At 39.4% G+C, this 18,443-nt stretch overlaps 1 protein-coding gene across 1 annotated transcript in view; it reads right to left on the bottom strand.

The window, feature by feature from the left end:
• Positions 1 to 18,443, bottom strand: part of LOC105480198 (oxidative stress responsive kinase 1) — a 93,823-nt gene that overhangs the window by 52,544 nt on the left and 22,836 nt on the right. Inside the window, exons 3-4 of the mRNA XM_011738749.3 lie at positions 14,798 to 14,906; positions 6,829 to 6,970 (exon numbers count right to left, since the gene is read on the bottom strand). Coding sequence (XP_011737051.1) covers positions 6,829 to 6,970; positions 14,798 to 14,906 — 251 coding nt within the window. The remainder of the gene's footprint in view (positions 1 to 6,828; positions 6,971 to 14,797; positions 14,907 to 18,443) is intronic.

Raw genomic sequence — 18,443 nt, 5'->3', positions numbered from 1 at the left:
GGTTAAAAGAGACTCCTTTGATTGGACATGGTAGGCAACACCTATACCCAGTGACACTGTCAACTAAAGTGACATTCTGAAGGGTGACCAGCAGGAGAGGGTTAACAGTGGCTCTACTAGCCTGTCGTAGCAGTCTAGATAGAGACAAACATATTCTTGGCCAAATGTACACAGTGGAGACAAAGAGGCCCCTGCTATTCACACACTCCTGGCCAACCCTGAGGATGTGCACATGAATATAGGAGACAAAAGGGCCTATCCAAAAATGAAACCCAGGCAAACTGGAAAACAGAAATTGAACTTAGAAAATGTTCATTTCTAAACCCACAGAAAAATCCAATGGAAGACAGCCAAACAGAACCCTCTGATCATCTTCCTCACAGAAACACCAAATTGAACAACTACCTACACGAAAAAGCACCTTCCTAAGAACCAAAACTCAGGTGAATGATCACAGTACCTGATTTCAACTTCACATCACTGTTAGAGACACTAACGGTGATAGGAAAGACAGTCTTGAATTGTCAATGCCACCCCTTCCCCATCCCCTGGCAGTAGCTGCAGGGCACAGAGGGAGAATCTGTGCCTGCACTGGAACTCAGTGCTGCTCTGTCACAGCAGAAAGCAACGCCAGGTAGAGCTTAGCCAGCACCCATGGAGGAAGCACTTAGACCGGCTCTAGCCAGGGGGAATCGCGTATCTCAGCAGTCAGAACCTGAGTTCTGTCAAGTCGCGCCTCTGCAGGCTAAAGTGCTCTGGGGTCTTAAATAAATTTGTAAGGCAGTCAAGGCTACAAAGAATGCAATTCCTGGGCAAGTTCTGGTGCTGTACTGGACTTGGAGCCAATGGACTTGCAGAGCACACAACCCAGTGAGACACCAATGGGGCAGCCAAGGGACTGCTTGTGCCACCCTTTCCCCCTACCGCAGGCAGCATAGCTTGCAGCTCTGGGAGAGACTCCTTTCTTCTGCTTGAAGAGAGTAAAGGGAAGAGTAGAGGACTTTGTTGTGCAACTTGAGTATCAGCTCAGACACAGTGGAACAGGGTACCAGGCAGAGTCTAGCTCCTAGATGACATTTCTAGACACACCCTGGGCCAGAAGGGAATTCACTGCCTTAAAGAAAAGGACCTAGTTCTGGTAGATTTCATCACCTGCTAACTAAGGAACCTTTGGTCCCTGTATAATTGGCAGTGGCAACCAAGCAGTAGTTGCTGTGGACCTTAGGTGAGACTCAGAGACATGCTGGCTTCAGGTGTGACCCAACACATTCCAAGCTATGGTGGCTACACGGAGGGACTCCTTCTGTTTGAGAAAAGACGGAAGAGTAAAGGGGACTTTGTCTTGCAGCTTAGTTACCAGCTGGACCACGGTTGGGTAGAGCACCAAGCAGACTTTTGGGGTCCCCAATTCCAGGCCTTGGCTCTTAGATGGCATTTCTGGACCTGCCCTGGGCCAGAGGGGAGCCAGCTGCCCTGAAGGGAGAGTCCTAGGACTGGCAGCATTCACCCCAAGCTGACTGAAGAGCTCTTGGGCCCCAACTGAACACTGGGGGTAGCCAGGCAGTACTTGCCATGAGCTTGGGGCAGTGGTGGCCATGGGGAGAGACTCCTCTACTTGTGGAAAGGGGAGGGAAGAGCGGGAAGGACTCTGTCTTGTGGTTTGGATGCCAGCTTAGCTGCAGTAGAACAGAGGACCAGGTAGATTCCTAAGGTTTCTGACTCCAGGCCCTGGCTCTCTGATGGCATCTCTGCACCCACCCAGGGCAGGGGTAAAATCACTGTCTTGAAAGGAGGAACACAGGCCTGGCTGGCTTTGCCATCTGCTGATTGCAGAGCCCTAAGGCCTTGAACAACATAAGAAATAACTGGGTAGTGGTTACCATGGGCCCTGGGGGAGACCCAGAGCTGTGATGTCTTCAAGTCTGATCCAGGACAGTCCCAGTGGTGGTGGCCACAAGAGTGCTTGTGTCACCCCTCCCCCAGCTCCAGACAGCTCCGCCCAGAGACAGAGAGACTACATTTGCTTGGGAGAAAGCAAGGAAAGAGAAAAAGAGTCTCTGCCTGGTAATCAGAGAATTCCCCAGGATCTTATCCAAGACCACCAAGGTGGTTCCACTATGAGTCTATAAGAGTCCAAGACTAGTCTGGGTAACACAAGAAGACCGAATCTCTACCAAAAAAAATTTTTTTAATTAACCAGGTGTAGGGTCCAGCCCTATGGGGCTTAGAGGGTGTTCTCCCTGTGTGTGGAGAAGAGAGATTGTAATTAATAAAGACACAAGACAAACAGATAAAGACAAAACAGCTGGGCCTGGGGGACCACTACCCTCAAGACGCAGAGACCGGTAGTGGCCCCGAACGGCTGGGCACACTGATATTTACTGCATACAAGACAAGGGGGGCAGTGTAAGGAGGGTGAATCTTCTAAGTGATAAGGTGAAGCAAGTCACGTGATCATAGGATAGGAGGCCCTTCCCTTTTAGGTAGCCGAAGCAGAGAGAGAAGGCAGCATACATCAGGGTTTTCTTCTATGCACTTATAAGAAAGATCAAAGACTTTAAGACTTTCACTATTCCTTCTACCGCTATCTGCTATCTACTACGAACTTCAAAGAGGAACCAGGAGTACGGGAGGAACATGAAAATGGACAAGGAGCGTGACCACTGAAGTGCAGCACCACAGTGAGGGGTTTAGGCCTCCAGATGACTGTGGGCAGGCCTGGATAATATCCCGCCTTCCACAAGAAGCTGGTGGAGCAGAGTGTTCCCTGACTCTTCCTAGGAAAGGAGACTCCCTTTCGCGGTCTGCTAAGTAATGGGTGTCCTCCCAGACACTGGCATTACCTCTTGATCAAGGAGCCCTCAAGTGGCCCTTATGGGGGGCGTGACAGAGGGCTCACCTCTTGCCTTCTAGGTCACTTCTCACAATGCCCCTTCAGCACCTGACCCTATACTCGCTGGTTATTCCTAGATTGTATTAGTAATGTAACAAAGAGTAATATTAAAAGCTAATGATTAATGTTTATAAAAATAATTGATAGTTGTCCATGATCATCTCTATATCTAATTTGTATTATGACTATTCTTATTCTAACTATGTTCTTTATTATACTGAAACAGTTTGTGCCTTCAGTCTCTTGCCTTGGCACCTAGGTAATCTTTCGCCCACAACCAGGCATGGTGGCACATGCCTGTAGTCCCAGCTACTGGAGAGGCTGGGGCAGGACGATTGCTTGAGCTGAGGAGTTTCAGCTGCAAGTGAGCTACAATCATGCCACTACACTCCAGCCTGGGTGACAGAGAGAGAATCTGTCTCTAAAAAGGAAAAAGAAAAGTCAGTTCCCTTCAAACTCATGCCACCCAGCTTTAATATTATACTTTCTGTCTCTGTTGTTCATTAAGTCTTGCTTTCCAAGTCATCTTGCCTTATCTCAAGAAACTTTAACAATCACAGAGACAATCCACGTAATATCCTGCCTCTGAGTTCACTGATGCCGTCTCTAAAGACCCCTCCTCCACTCTACCTGGGTCATCTACTTCCTCCATTTTTTATCTTGTTATCACCAAAACTGACCCAATTATGAAATACTAATTCAGACACCCCACTCTCCTATCTTTCGAGATAACTGTTCAACTACTCTACTATGACTACTCTGACTTCAAAGATCACTAATCCACTGACCTGTCTTGATTTTCCATCAGCCTCATCCAGTTTTCAAGATTTTAATCATGCTCTAATAACCTGACTCCCTCTTGTCCCTTTGTTCTACAAATTGCCTGTTTGGAGCCCAAGTCCCAAACAGCATCTTTAGCAAAACTAAAAGACAAAAACGGAGAGAGTAATTTTTTTTTTCTTTTTGACACAGAGTCTTGCTCTGTTGCCCCAGCTGGAGTGTAATGGCATGATCACAGCTCACTGCAGACTCAAACTTTGGGGCTCACTTGAACCTCCCACCTCAGTCTCCTAAGTAGCTGAGACCACAGGCGTGCGCCACCGTATCTGGATAAATTTTTTTTTTTTTTTTTTTTTTGAGACAGTCTCGCTCCGTTGCCCAGGCTGGAGTGCACTGGCGCGATCTTGGCTTACTACAAGCTCCTGCCTCAGCCTCCGGAGTAGCAAGGACTACAGACGCCCGCCACCACACCCAGCTAATTTTTTGTATTTTTAGTAGAGATGGAGTTTCACCGTGTTAGCCAGGATGGTCTCAATTCACTGACCTTGTGATCTGCCTGCCTCGGCCTCCCAAAGTGCTGGGATTACAAGCATGAGCCACCATGCCCGGCCCATATCTGAATAATTTTTTAAAACTTTTTTGTAGAGACAAGGTCTCACTGTGTTGCCCAGGCTGGTATTAAACTCCTGGGCTCAAGCAATCCGCCCGCTTCGGCCTCTCAAAGTGCTGGGATTATAGGCATGAGCCACCATGCCAAGCTGAAAGAGTAATTTTTAATATATAAAAAGCTCAGGATAAAAAAAGGCAGGAAGATACCAGTAGAAAAACAGGCAAAAGTTGAGCTGGGCTCAGTAACATGTGCCTGTAATCCCTGCTACTTGTGAGACTGAGGTGGGAGGAATGCCTGAGCCCAGGAGTTCAAGACCAGCCTGGGCAACACAGCACGACCCCATTTCAAAATAAAAGAAAAACAGGCAAAAATCACAAGCAGATGAGTCACAACAGGAAATACCAATTCCTTCATATAAATCTGTGTCCAACCTCACTAATAATCCAAGATGTCAAAATTGATACTATTCTTCATGTATCGAAATGTGTAAATTAAAATTTTTAATAGGCAAGGCTAGCAAGGGACCAGTGAATCTACCATTCTTATGCACTGCTAATAGATGTATAAATCACTACATTTCTGAAAAGCACTTTGGCAATGTCTTTTAAGATTCTTTAAAATGTGTTTTATGGAAAGCCAGATTTTTAAAAATTATAAAAATCACAGAGGAAAGTATTCATCACAGTGTTAAAAGCAATATAAACATAAAATATTTGGAGAATGGTTCCATGTATCATATAAAAATATGTCACACTACACACTCAGAATCTGAACCCAGGAACAAAATAGATTTAAATAAAATTGTCTCCATTCTAAATCCAGGGACTAGTTCTGGTCCCGAACCAAATGGTGTAGGTTTACGCTTCCCTGTTCCTCCCCTTTAAATATATCTAAAATTCCCAGAAATAATCCAACAGACAATCATAAAAGAACTCTGAAAGGAGAAAAGAGGAAAGCAGAGTGGCTACGGGCCTCAGAACTTGAACGACAACATGGCATTATGTTTTCTGAGTTTTTCATCATCATAGGAAAGGTTTAAAAAAAAAGTTTCCTGAGCTTTCCTTTAATCTGCTATAACTCAGACTGGGCATTAGAGAGCCCTGAAATCCAGAACTATTGACTGACATATATCAAAAAGAGCCCCAAGCCTGCTCTCTCTCTGCCTAAAGGAGCAGAAAAGGGGCAGTCCAGCAGAAATCTAATAGGTGGTCCCATCCCTGACTCCATACTTGGAGTTGCAGGAGAGCCCACCATGCCTAAAGAGCAGTGCCAATAAAGAGCAGACAGGGGACTTCATCCCCTCCCCCATATGCAGTACAGCCAGTAGGCCCACATCACCCACATCAGTAGCACCAGTCGGCACAGCTGGCATCTCTTAGCCCTCCACTCAGCAGCAAAGGACTACGCAGGTCCAGTGTTTCCCAACTCCCCACCCAGGAGCAAAGAATGGTCTAAGGGAATAGCCTTCCATCCCCACAGGCAATATCAACAGGGACTGAATGGAAGCCCCACTGGCACCAGGTGGGAGTCCACATGATGGGACTAGGAGAGTGCTCACAGACCCGTAAGTCCTGAGTCCAGCAGCTACCACGTATTCTCCACTTGGCAGCAACTGGCCCAGGGAAATCCACTCCACTCCCATAGATGGCATGATCAAGGATTAAATGGAAGTCCCCACAGTGCCAGGAGAAAAAAAAATCAGACTAGAAAAGCACTGCAAGGGCTCTAAAAATCAAATTATCATTGGAATCATAGCTCACAATAGTATGCCAGGGCCTATACACAAAACCTAAACAGAGCACTTAGCTACTAAGATAGATCACTTAGATAGAATCATGAAATATTAAAATGTTCTTATTTATTAAAGAACAAAAAAAAAGGGCTGGGCACAGTGGCTTATGCCTGTAACCCCAGCACTTTAGAAGGCCATGGCAGGAAGATCGCTTTGAGACCAGGAGTTCAAGAACAGCCTGGGCAACATAGCGAGACCCCATCTTTATGAAAATTAAAAATTAGCCTGAGGAGGCTGAGGTGGGAGGATCACTTGAGCCCAGGAGTTTGAGGTTGCAGTGAGCTATGATCATGCCACTCCAGCCTGGGTGACTAAGACAGACTCTGTTTAAAAAAAAAAAAAAAGAAAAAAAGGCTGTAATTAAAAAAATGTTATTTTACAAAAAGTTTTTAATAATTTAGGGAAATACTGAAGATATAATGTAAAATTTTAAAAGCAAGACACAAAATTACATATACAGTATTGTTTTAGATATTTTTTAACCATATAAAAGAAAATGGAAAGCAATATTCCAAAATGTTATCAAGTGATTGCCTTTTGATAAGAAATTATGAATTTTTCCTGTTTTTATATTTTCTGGTTTCACTAAAGTACTTGTTTAATGTTTACTAGCTGTATAATTAAGACTCTAACCACAGTGTACTAAAACTAGTGATACAAAGAGCTATGATAACACTCAGAGATCATGATTCTGTAAGAGTGGGAATGGCCTTAATGAGATGATATAACACAAGAGTGTTGTCTTTTACATACCTGTGGATCTGTCCATTTTTATGCAGATATTCCAGTCCTTCCAGTACTTCTCGGAGTATCGTAGCAATGGTAGATTCATCTAGGACTCCACTTTTGTGTTCCCCTTTTGCCACAATGTGCTTAATAATATCCAGAACAGAACCTGAAAACAGACAACATAATTTTCTAAAAATCTCTAAATCATTCAATATAATTCAGATCCATTTTAGAATCAAAACACATGTAAACCTTCTCATAAACTTAATTGTGCAGGAATGAAAAAAACAGCAAATATGAGGAAATATAGAAGTTTAAAATTAGTAACTTATTTTCAATTCCAATCTAAAACAAAAAGTAGCCTGCTAATATTCAAATAGTATGTTATGCCAGCATCTCCTCTGGATGTCTAGAGAGAATCTGAAGAGGTAGTAGAGAATATTTAACTGCCCCTAAATAATCCCTAGGTAAACCATGCTCGTCAGTACTATTATAAGATACCACAAACCAATGCAGGCTTTTGACACCAGATTAGAATATGCACTGCTGTATGACTAAAGATATAAAAATACAATTGAAATGCCAATCAAATCAGGAGCGAAATACTTGGAGGGTAAGGATCACATACATACACAAACTAACTTAGGACTAAAATTATTTTTCAGGTTAATAAATTATAGAAATAAAATAGCTAAGGCAAAGATAAATACAAAAAGAATAAAAATTACAGTTCTTTTTAAGTAACAGTCCAGACGTGTTATCAATCCTAAACTTCCCAGGATAAGAAATAATGCTCCTACTAAAGGTTGAAGGCAGAGGAGGAAAAGACACCTATATGGTAATTAAAAGCACAGTGCTGACTACCAAAACTGAAGATTATAATCAGTAAAAAGTTTGGTGAAAATTTGTAAGATTTCTGGCCATATAATGGCCCATAACCATCACAGAACCAAAACAAAACAATATTAGCAACTGTGCCAAGAAGTTTAGAACATTACATAGACTGCACAGAAAATATTCAATACCCATTTCTTGGTACAAGACCTCAATGATCAAGACTAAAATCAAAACAACCACTTACACAGTTCTCTTAAAAATTTGCCCTACTGGGTACTTTTACTTCACACACTTAACAAGAAAAAATATACTTCCAAATACATAGAAAGAAGATGGAATTCTCAAAAACATGAAGGACTGAACACAAGTTTATTTTAGCTCCTACTTAAAATCCACTAACTTGGTAAACTTAGTTAAAAAGGCATAAACCCATAATTTAAAAAGAGAACAGGAAACATAACAGAAGAGAGATGGCAACAATATTCTGGAAGATAGCAGAAAAAGAAAAAGTAAATAAGCACAGTGGAGAAATCTGAACTTCAGTGCTTGCAGAGGAGCTATGCCATTTAGGACAAAGTGATCCCTACCCAGAGCTCCAGAAAGGCTCAGAACTACACACACCAAGTACCATATGTGAGGAAGGAGTGAAGGAAAGGGTTGAAAACAGAGAAACTGGTTGAAAGTTCAGATAAGATTCTCAGATCCCTCTTCCTCCCTGAGGCTTGCCCACTAATACTCTCCACCTCTGATAGGACATAGGCAGTTTATTCTCTGAAGAGAGTGAACCAGAGAGGCTTACTCTCCAGACAGCTTCCAGACAGGTTTTCCTAACACATTATTACAGTGGTTCTTTCCCCTCTCCATTGCTGGAATTCATAAGTTTGTGATCCAGAAGGGGAGAGACCTCAGGAAGAAGTTTGTTCTGCTTAATCAACCACACATTAATCCCCAAAGCAAAGTGATTATACCAAAGGGCCACATGTTTCACTGTTCAAGAAATCCAGGTCACATAAGTACTGCTTAGTAAGAAAACAATTATATTAACACTGATCATAAACACTGTTTATAATGTAATACCTAAAATTATTATAAACACTATTTATAACATAATACCTAAAATAGGGAATGCAAAGGAAAACCAATTTCTACTGGAAATGAAAAATTAACACAACTTATCTACTTAACAATTAAGCCCTATTACATTACATGTGAGATCTAAGACTGGGTGCCACCAAATATGACAAGATAGACAAGATATACATGACATGATTGCTGACTTTAAGGGAACTTCCAGTCTGGTAGATCAAATAAATGCAGCATCAAATATCTTGGGGTACATAAAAAGTGACTAAGTCTGTAAAGAGTTTGAAGCAGGAACTCCTTTTCAAACTTTTAGATTTTTATTGATTTCACATCATCCAATGATCAATGGAGAGATTAAAGCAATGCACATCTCTAGTGTATGTCCAGAACAGACATTTTGAACAAAGTTTATGTAAGAAACCCTTCTTTGGCATAACAATTTATCTTCAGTTTCAAACTCCTCCCAACAATGTAATTCTCATGGGTGGAGGAATCGTCACTAAGACCTTCATCCTTAACTGAGAGATAATGGTCCTGTAAGATCCCCTGCTTCTTATCCATTTGGTTTTCTAAGCCTCTTGTAGCCTCTAACTCGATGACGGTGTTTATAATCCTCCATCCTCAAACATCAAAATTATGAAGAATTCATGTCAGCTAAGAGAAAGGTGAAGAGAAAATATGCTAAGCAAAAGGGGGCAGATTATCACTGAATGACTCAATTAATACCTAAAGTAGGAATAATAAGGAAAATTTATAACCGCATATGTAGTATCTTGTCCTCATGCACAATTTGTAAGAAATAGTATATAGGGATATCTGTTCTCAAACTTTAATGTGTGAAGGAATTACTTGGCAAGCTAGTAAAAATGCATATTCCTAGGCCCTATAAGACAGTCATTCAAGGGAACTGAGGGAGGGCCCAAGAAGCTGGATTTTAAAAGGCATTTAACAACTTAGATTACTTTGATGAAAGTTGTTCATTAAAATCCAAACATTTTTCAGAGTAAAAGTAAATAAATCAAATAATGGGAAACAGGGTATTTGGTACAAATTTTGTAACAAAGCAAAAAGTTTAAATGTAGATCATCTATTCCCAAAAAATAATCCCCTGTCAGGCCTGTGGCATGGAACATTTAAAAAGCAATGCAAAACTTTAATTGTCCAATAAAATCATTATAGAATATAAAAATAATATTGACAAAGTAGTGAAGTGGCTGCTGGCTTCAGACACTTGTTAAGTCTGAAAATTATAACTCAAACTAATGACTCCATCAACAAATTAATTTCCTCACTTTACTAGTATGAAAAGATACTCTTTAAATATAAAATCAAGTTGTTCAATTTAGTTACTGGTATCTCTAAGAAGTTTTAATCAATCTTTAGCCACTACTATGTCTTCCTAAGCCTCAGAAGGTTTCAAAGGGGCCAAAGTTTGCTTGGTCTGAATATTCCATTTTAGACCAAAAGATGTTATAGAAATTTTAAAACCCTGCATTGTTGCTTGAACATCCAAAGCTGGTCACTATTAATATCAGACATTTTATCTGGGTCCTCCTTTAGATCAAGGAAGTCCCCATGCACTTTATCTCTTAGAAAAAGACAAAGTTGAGGGCAGACTTAAACAACTATCTCAGACAGTGAATTTACCTTAGATTTCTGCATTTCTACACTTCCTCCCTTTAAGTACTACAGGTAACTCTTTTTTCCTCTCAGAAGTTTTCTTAATTACTTTGATTTCTAAAAAGCTTACATTTGCAGTTTGGTGCTAATAAACTGGAAATAGCTATTTATACCAAAAGTGCTTCTAACTTCGAAAGCTTAACTTCCTGTAGTAATAAATCCCAACATTCAACATGAGAGTTTTAATTAGCAAAGATAGGAATATTACAGTTATAAGGAAGGATCATTAAATGATTATAATATTGACACAATTAAACTTATTTTAACCAGGATGTACACCTGGTTGGTGGGATAAAAGTGACACTCACTATTCATTTTATGATTTAATTAACTTATTAAATTCTACATCAGTACAATGTTCCTAAATCAAAACTACGCTTTTGTTTTCAATATTCTAACTAAAAAAGTTGATGTGAAAGAAGGTACCCTATACATATTTCTGTTAACTCTGGTTATTTATATTTTTTAATTTGGGGAGCCTTTGCTTATCAGTAAGCCTCTTCCAAGAGTCCTCTTCTCTCATTCTCTCTGCTCCAACTGTGAATCTGTCAGTTCTCAAGACATATACACACTCCATCCTGTCTTCATCCCCGTTTTCACAGTATTCTCTCTAGCTAGATCACATCTCCCATCCTTCTCCAGCCTCCATTTCACCTGGCTAATTATTAGTTATTCTTTTTAATTTTAATTTTTTTTAGAGACGGAATCTCACTCTGTCACCCAGGCTAGATTGTAGTGGCAAGATCATGGCTTGCCGTAACCTCAAACTCCTGGCCTCAAGCTATCCTCCAGCCTCCCAAGTAGCCAGGGCTACAGGTCCAAGCTTAGCTAGTTGTTTTATTTTTGGTAGCGACAGGGTCTTGCCATATTGCCCAGGCTGGGCTGTTGAACTCCTAGCCTAAAGCAATCCTTCCGCCTTGGCCTCCCAAAGCACTGGGATAGCAGGCATGAGCCACCTCACCCAGGCAATTATTACTTATTCTTTAGATCTCAGGTGGACATCATCTCCAGAGGCAAATCTTAGTTAATCCCACTGCAACTGTTCTCCCTCAATAAGGTTAAGTTCTCCTGGAATTTGTTCCCATAGCCCACAAGAGCAAGGATCTGATGGCTTTATTCACCAATGTACTGGAGACCAATAAGTATTTGATGAATGTCATTTTAATTAAGCTATAATCCTGACACATCTTCCTCCTGTTTAAAAAAAAAAAAAAAGTAAGCTGTGCTTAGTTCTAATTTTTGTTTTCTAAATGTTGCCTAATGTATCACCTCAGTTTAAATGTTTATTTTATAACAAAAGCAAGATTTCATTTTCCTAAAAAGTGCAAAATTTTTAATATTTAAAAGGTTTAGATGTAATGATCATCTAAAATATAAGCACTTATAAAAAGAGTTATGACTAACTGGAACACATTTGAAAATTATCCTCCAGGAAATCTCCTGAGGGCTAGGCTAGAAAAATTGGGTAATGTCCCAGAAAACCTAAGACCAAGAGGGACAAAGAGCTACATTTAAAAAACATCCCACCCATCTACATGTCCTGCCCCTTCTATGATCAAGACATATACTCACTGAGAGAGGGACAGGAATTCTAAAAAAAAAAACTCGTTCTGCTTAGGAGTAGCAGAAAGCATAGGCTGGCATACAGGTATGGACGAGAGAATTAAGCAGACAATTCATTCCCATTCATCAGAGGACTGTTTTGCAAAACATTAAAAAGTTTGTATTACGTATTCTTGTAAATTACAAATAAAGAAAATTATGCTATAGGTGATCAATAACGAAAGACACAGTATTACCTAATACTCCCATATCTCTCCATACTGAAAGAACCATGCTTGACCACCATCTTGAAAGGTGGTAGGTGTTAGCAAGGCTTCCAACCATCATATGAACAGGGCCTTTAACAAAGCAATCCAGTTTCTCCAGTGTGTCACTAATGGGATTGAAACAAAAAGGTGATTCTGGCTACACTGAAAAGCATCAAATGGCAAGGGCTTATTACTATTAATGACTAAAATTTCTTGTGCACCTATTACATGTCAGCACAGCACATGATACGTGATTTACATGTATCATCTCATATACTCCTCATCAATACCCTGAAATGCAGAAAGGTATTCCCATTTAACAGACAAGTAAAAAGTTTCAAAGAGCTGAAAGAGTTTTCCCAATAACATACAATTGCTAAGTAGAAAAACTGAAATTTAATTCTAAAGTCTTATGTTGTTTACAGTCTTTCTGGGGAAGTATGGTGTTCAGTGAGATATAGCAATAAAATTGCAAACTAAACAAATATGGATTATCTTTTCTGTAACTCTACATTCTAAGATGGAAAATCATACTGCCCACAAAATACACATGCAAGCAAAAACCAACCAGCATAGTGATAGGAAGGCCAGTGTGGCTCCATCACCCACTAGTCCTACCAGTCTTGCCATGTGATTCAAATCCATGCCTTGGCAAAATGACTAATTTACCAAATGGCATGAGCTTTTGGGTAACCAAAACAAAATGTTCGATCTATACATGCCAAGGTTTCACAGTTTGCAATGAGCAATATTTATATTTTATTGTAAGAATAAAGTAGAAATAATTGTATATATATTGCAAGATAAAGCACTTAAGTAATTATGTTAATATCGGGTAGCAAAATTTTCTGTGTAAAGGAAAAGAGATTCAAGCTTAAAAAATCTATGACATTAAACTTGTATTGGAAACTTGTATTAATGTCAAATTATAATTTTATTTTTAATATACTGTATTTCCAAGCTCTAGAAGCAATTACACTAGAGTAGTAATGAGCACTCCAAGCATCCAAGTTATGCTTTCTAAGTGCCATTCCCGAGGAAAAAATACCAAAGCTCATTAGAGTACTGGCTGATTCAGGGTCTGAATAAATGAATACAAATATAACCCTAGGGAATCTTGAACTAAAAAGTTAAGGATGTAATGAAAGACTGATGAGTTCATGTCAAGAGGACACAAGAGTGACTTTGAAAGGGCTCCCACTGACAATTCTGGACAACCTGCATACCAAAAAGAATAGAGTATAACTGATGGAAAGACACTGAATACATAAAAATCCTTGGGTCTATAATAATACTCGAAAAAGTGAAGGTCCTACCCAACTGCAAAAAGGAAAATTTTTAAACCCTCTCTACTATTGGAGATGATCACTAACAAAATTTTTACTCCAAAACTTGATCCTTAAAAAAGACTCAATTATTTATCTTGCCTTTTCAGTAGGAACTAGAGTACAGATTAATCAGTGTCCCAGTTGATATGGAAAAGTTCTTCATATAAGGATGTCAGTTTATAAATATAAAAGAAATGATGCTGTAAGAAAAATCACCGTTTTACAACTCCTGATGAAATAACTGACTCAAACAAGGATTCAAACAACAAATGTGAAAACCATTAAGATAAAAGACTTATGGAAAACTGGACACTCACTGGATACTCACAAAGTAAAATCTCACAGATTACTTGCTAGCTACAAAGGGGAAAATGTTACCTTTTCCATGGAGAGGCCTGGCTGTCCTAATCTTAAATAAACAAAACTAACATCACTATTAAAGATACAACCAGATAGCAAATATTTCCTGATGTTATGCAATATGAAATACACAGCATCACCAAGAAGTATCCTCCCACAAAATATTTAACTTGAATTTAATCAAGCATTTAGATCTAATTTTCAATATACAAAAAATAGAGGACTACAGATAAAGTTAAATACCACCAAGAAGAAATAATCAGATAAATCCAGAATATGGCATATTCTACAAGATAACTGGCCTAGACTCTTCAGTAAGTTTACATCATGGAAGGGAGGAAGCAAGAAGGGAGCATCCTAAATTAAGAGAGACTTAGACCAGGCACAATGGCTCACACCTGTAATCCCAGCACTTTGGGAGGCCAAGGTGGAAGGATCTCTTGAAGACAGGAGTTAGAGATGAGCCTGGGCAACAAAGTGAGACCCCATCTCCAAAAAATATTACATTAAATTAAATAATAAAATTAGCTGAGCATGGTGGTACATGCCTGTTGTCTCAGCTACTTGGCAGGCTGAGACGGGAGGATCACTTGAACCCAGCAGTTTGAGGCTGCAGTGAGCCATAATTGCACCACTGCACTCCAGCCTGGGTGACAGAGCCAGCCAGTCTCTAAAAAAAAATTAAGAGAGATTTAAGCGGCATGACAACGAAATGAAGCAAATGCAATGTGTGAAACCTGTCTTGGCTCATAGATTAGCATCTTCAGCAGATACTATATTTTCAGTATGTCCTCAAATGCAAATGTCCATGAAAACAAAATCATAATAGAAAAGGAAACTTTTATTAACTTTTCAAACCATGGTACTTATAGCATTTCCTTGTACTCTACTCACCTCCACTTAGCAGCTTCATGACAAGCCACAGCTCATCTTTTACCACAAAAGACGTGTAGTAAGATACAATATTAGGATGATGGCACTGACTCATGGCTTGAATTTCTTTCTACAAAGAAAAGAAAACATGATAATTCATTATATGCAAGCCTAAAAAAATGTTATGAGTTAGCAAATCCAGATTTTGAAATCTCAAGATTTTGTCACACCTTTCTGGGATCTCTCCATGGCTCTGATTTCTTCAAGAATGGTTAAATCAATAAAACCACTTTGTCTCCCTCAGTCCATTCTGATTCAACTTCTTCCTCCACTCATTACACCAGTAATCTTTCAAACTAGAAACATACTATTTAACACACCCTGACACAACACTCCAGGAGGCCTCCTTTGGGACATGTATTTTTGCTTCAAGGTGCCCTTGAAGAACCATCTTGGGAAATCTGGTTTTATACCCATAAAGGATATTAACTAGTAAACAGGTTTTTTTTATAATTTGTGTAGGGATTTTTTTTTCTTTGCAAAATATTACTTCATTCTGTTTTTGTGAAACGATTAACAATTCTCACACTAAAGAGAAACAAAATGAAATAGGACAATGTCAAAAACTAAATCCAGAGTAGAAATCTGAGCCAAAAATCTAAGCTTACTCTATCTCAGCTTATGATTTTAAATTAGATTTGGTATGATAAAATGCCTTATAAAGCCTTGTGTGATAAGGGCCCTGTTTACCTGCTTCTTTTAACTCTGGACTTTTAACCCTATTGTGCCTCAGTCTCAAATATACTTCCCCTATCATCTCTGCCTAGCTAACTCCAATTCTTCCTTCTGATCTCAGTCTAGACAGAATTTCCTCCCAGCTTCCCGGGTTTAGTTAGATGCTCCTTCTCTTAGCTTCCAAGCACCCTGTATATATCCTCCCATCATAGTACATAAAATAATGGATAGTACATTGTGTGCTTATCTGTCTGTCTCTCCCTTCTAGGCTGAGAGCTCCATGGAGGCAAGTACTTAAAAGTAGATTCTCAATCACTGTGGAACTTATCTGACCATACTATAATTGCCTATTTCTTTTCACATCCCCCACAAAACTGTAAGCTCAGTGAGAACTAAAACTGTTCTTAGCACATATCATTGTGCCTGGCACAAAGTACACCTTTAATAAATATTTGTTGAATGAATGAAATACTACAGCACTTTATATGGCCTTTCACCTATTAATGTACCTGCCCTATGCCCTTGGGATTTGTTCAGTAAGATCAATTGTATGAAAGTCGTTCATAATCCCTGATTCATGAGGAGTACTCAATAAATGCTAACTTTCAATTTCTCATCTTCTTTACTTGAATGCAACTTCCTTTATGGCAAGGATCTTGTCATATATATCTTGCAACCCCAAAGTCACCAGCACAGTCTTCTGTACTAAAAGATAAGTAAATATGAAAGAAAAGGAAGAAAGAACTAAAGTAAGCACCTTGCTATCAACACAGTTAATACAGAATTTCAAGGATAAGGTAAGTACATATAAGAGGAAACAGATAAGAGAGCATACAGGTACCAAATGAGTAGTAAAGATGTTAAATGTTGCAAGATGATTCTGCTGAGAAAGAGCATAAAGGAAAAAAAAAATAAATGTTAAAAAAATCTATAGGAAAGAACAATTAAGGTAGGCAAGTGTGAACAAAAAAAGCCTTTACAGAAGAGGTGGGAACCAGGTTTAATTCTATAGGATGGGGAGAAATAACAGTACAAGATGGTAGGCACATATGATTTTCATAAATGATGAAATACATAAGACATCCAATGAGTAATCTGTCTAGGATAAGAAGTTCATGTTTTCAACAGATATTTACAATACTAAGCGCCTACTATAATACCTAGCATGTGCCAAGCATAGTGCTAGGTACTCAATCACCATGGGGAGTCCTCATGAAACACAGTTTGGTAAAGAAGTTAGACAAATACTACTTTACAATACAGAATAATAAACAGCTCACAGGGGAAGTACTAGACACTACATGATTTCATGGGAGAGGCACATTAAAAAATAGGAGTCATAACATGGAAGGCTTGGAAGTTTCCTACATTAACACTCCAACAGGAAAGGAAGTAGGTTTTTAAGATTTTTGATTGTTTAATTACCTGGGACTAGATAATAAAGGACCTTGAAAGTATATTAAAAAATTAGGCTTCATCCTAACAGCAAAGGAGAGATATCAAAGGTTTTTTTTTTTTTTTTTGAGGCGGAGTCTCGCTCTGTTGCCCAGGCTGGAGTGCAGTGGCCAGATCTCAGCTCACTGCAAGCTCCGCCTCCCGGGTTTACGCCATTCTCCTGCTCAGTCTCCCGAGTAGCTGGGACTACAGGCGCCCGCCACCTCGCCCGGCTAGTTTTTTGTATTTTTTAGTAGAGACGGGGTTTCACCGGGTTAGCCAGGATGGTCTTGATCTCCTGACCTCGTGATCCGCCCGTCTCGGCCTCCCAAAGTGCTGGGATTACAGGCTTGAGCCACTGCGCCCGGCCAGGTTTAACTATATTATACATTTTCATAAATCACCCTCGGATGCCACATAGAAAATCAATGAAGAAGACAAGACTACAGACAAGGCTTCTGTGTAGGTTGTTGCCACCGCGTGAGTGAGAGATGACGGAGAAATGATAAACAGCTAATTTATCAGTTCTGATTACTATACTACAGCTATATTAATATTAGGGCAAGTTGGGTGGATAGCATAAGGAAACTCTGTACTACTTTTGCAATTCTTCTGTAAGTTTTAAGCTATCTCAAAATAAAAGGTCAAAAAATTAGTGGCAGTATGAATGAAAAGGGAAGAGTCAAGAGATAATAACAGAGAGGTACAAACAATAGGATTTGGTGACTGATAGGGAAGGTGAAGGAAAGAAAAATCACATGACAGAGTGACAATGCGAAGAGTTAGGGTCAAATTGTGGAAGGTCTTAAATGTTGAGCTAAGGGTTTTGAGCTTTAATCTGGAAAGGGGAGTACTACAAAGGGTTTTCTAGCAGGAGATTATCAAAAAAACACAAAATTCAAAGACGAAAAGGGGCTTAAATATTCTTTTTCTTGCTTCTATTCCTTTAAAGGGGAAGGGGAAATCTTCTTGTAACTTAACTACCAGTAGAGTTATCCTTTCCTCCTTTCAAAAAGAAAAATAAATACATAAATGATTCACAAGAGTGGTATATGAATACTGACTTAAATTACCCAGCAGCTTCCTCAACCACCTAGAAGTGAATTCCTGGGCCAGGTACAGTGGCTCACCCCTGTAATCCCAGTACTTTGGGAGGCCGAAGTAGGAAGATCCCTTAAGCCCAGGAGTTTGAGACCAGCCTGGGCAACAGAGTGAGACTCTGTCTCTATTTAAAAAATAAATTAATAAAATAAATAAATAAAGTGAATTCTACCCCTTCTAATGAAACTGCTTTCTTGAAAATCTCTTATTGTCTGCTAGAGCCAGATTTTTTGTTTGAACTATATAGTTCTCCACCTCAAGCTTTCTGAAGCCTTTTTTTTTTTTAATGATAACTTTTTATTCCTTCCTGAAATTCACTCACTATCATTTCTACCATTACTTTCTGGTTTTCTAATTCCCTAAATGTAGTCAGTTTTCCTCCATTTCACACACCCAA

This window comes from Macaca nemestrina, chromosome 2 (genome assembly GCF_043159975.1).
Source record: "Macaca nemestrina isolate mMacNem1 chromosome 2, mMacNem.hap1, whole genome shotgun sequence".
In the NCBI taxonomy this organism is placed as follows: domain Eukaryota; kingdom Metazoa; phylum Chordata; class Mammalia; order Primates; family Cercopithecidae; genus Macaca; species Macaca nemestrina.
This window is presented reverse-complemented; position numbering and strand designations above follow the sequence as displayed.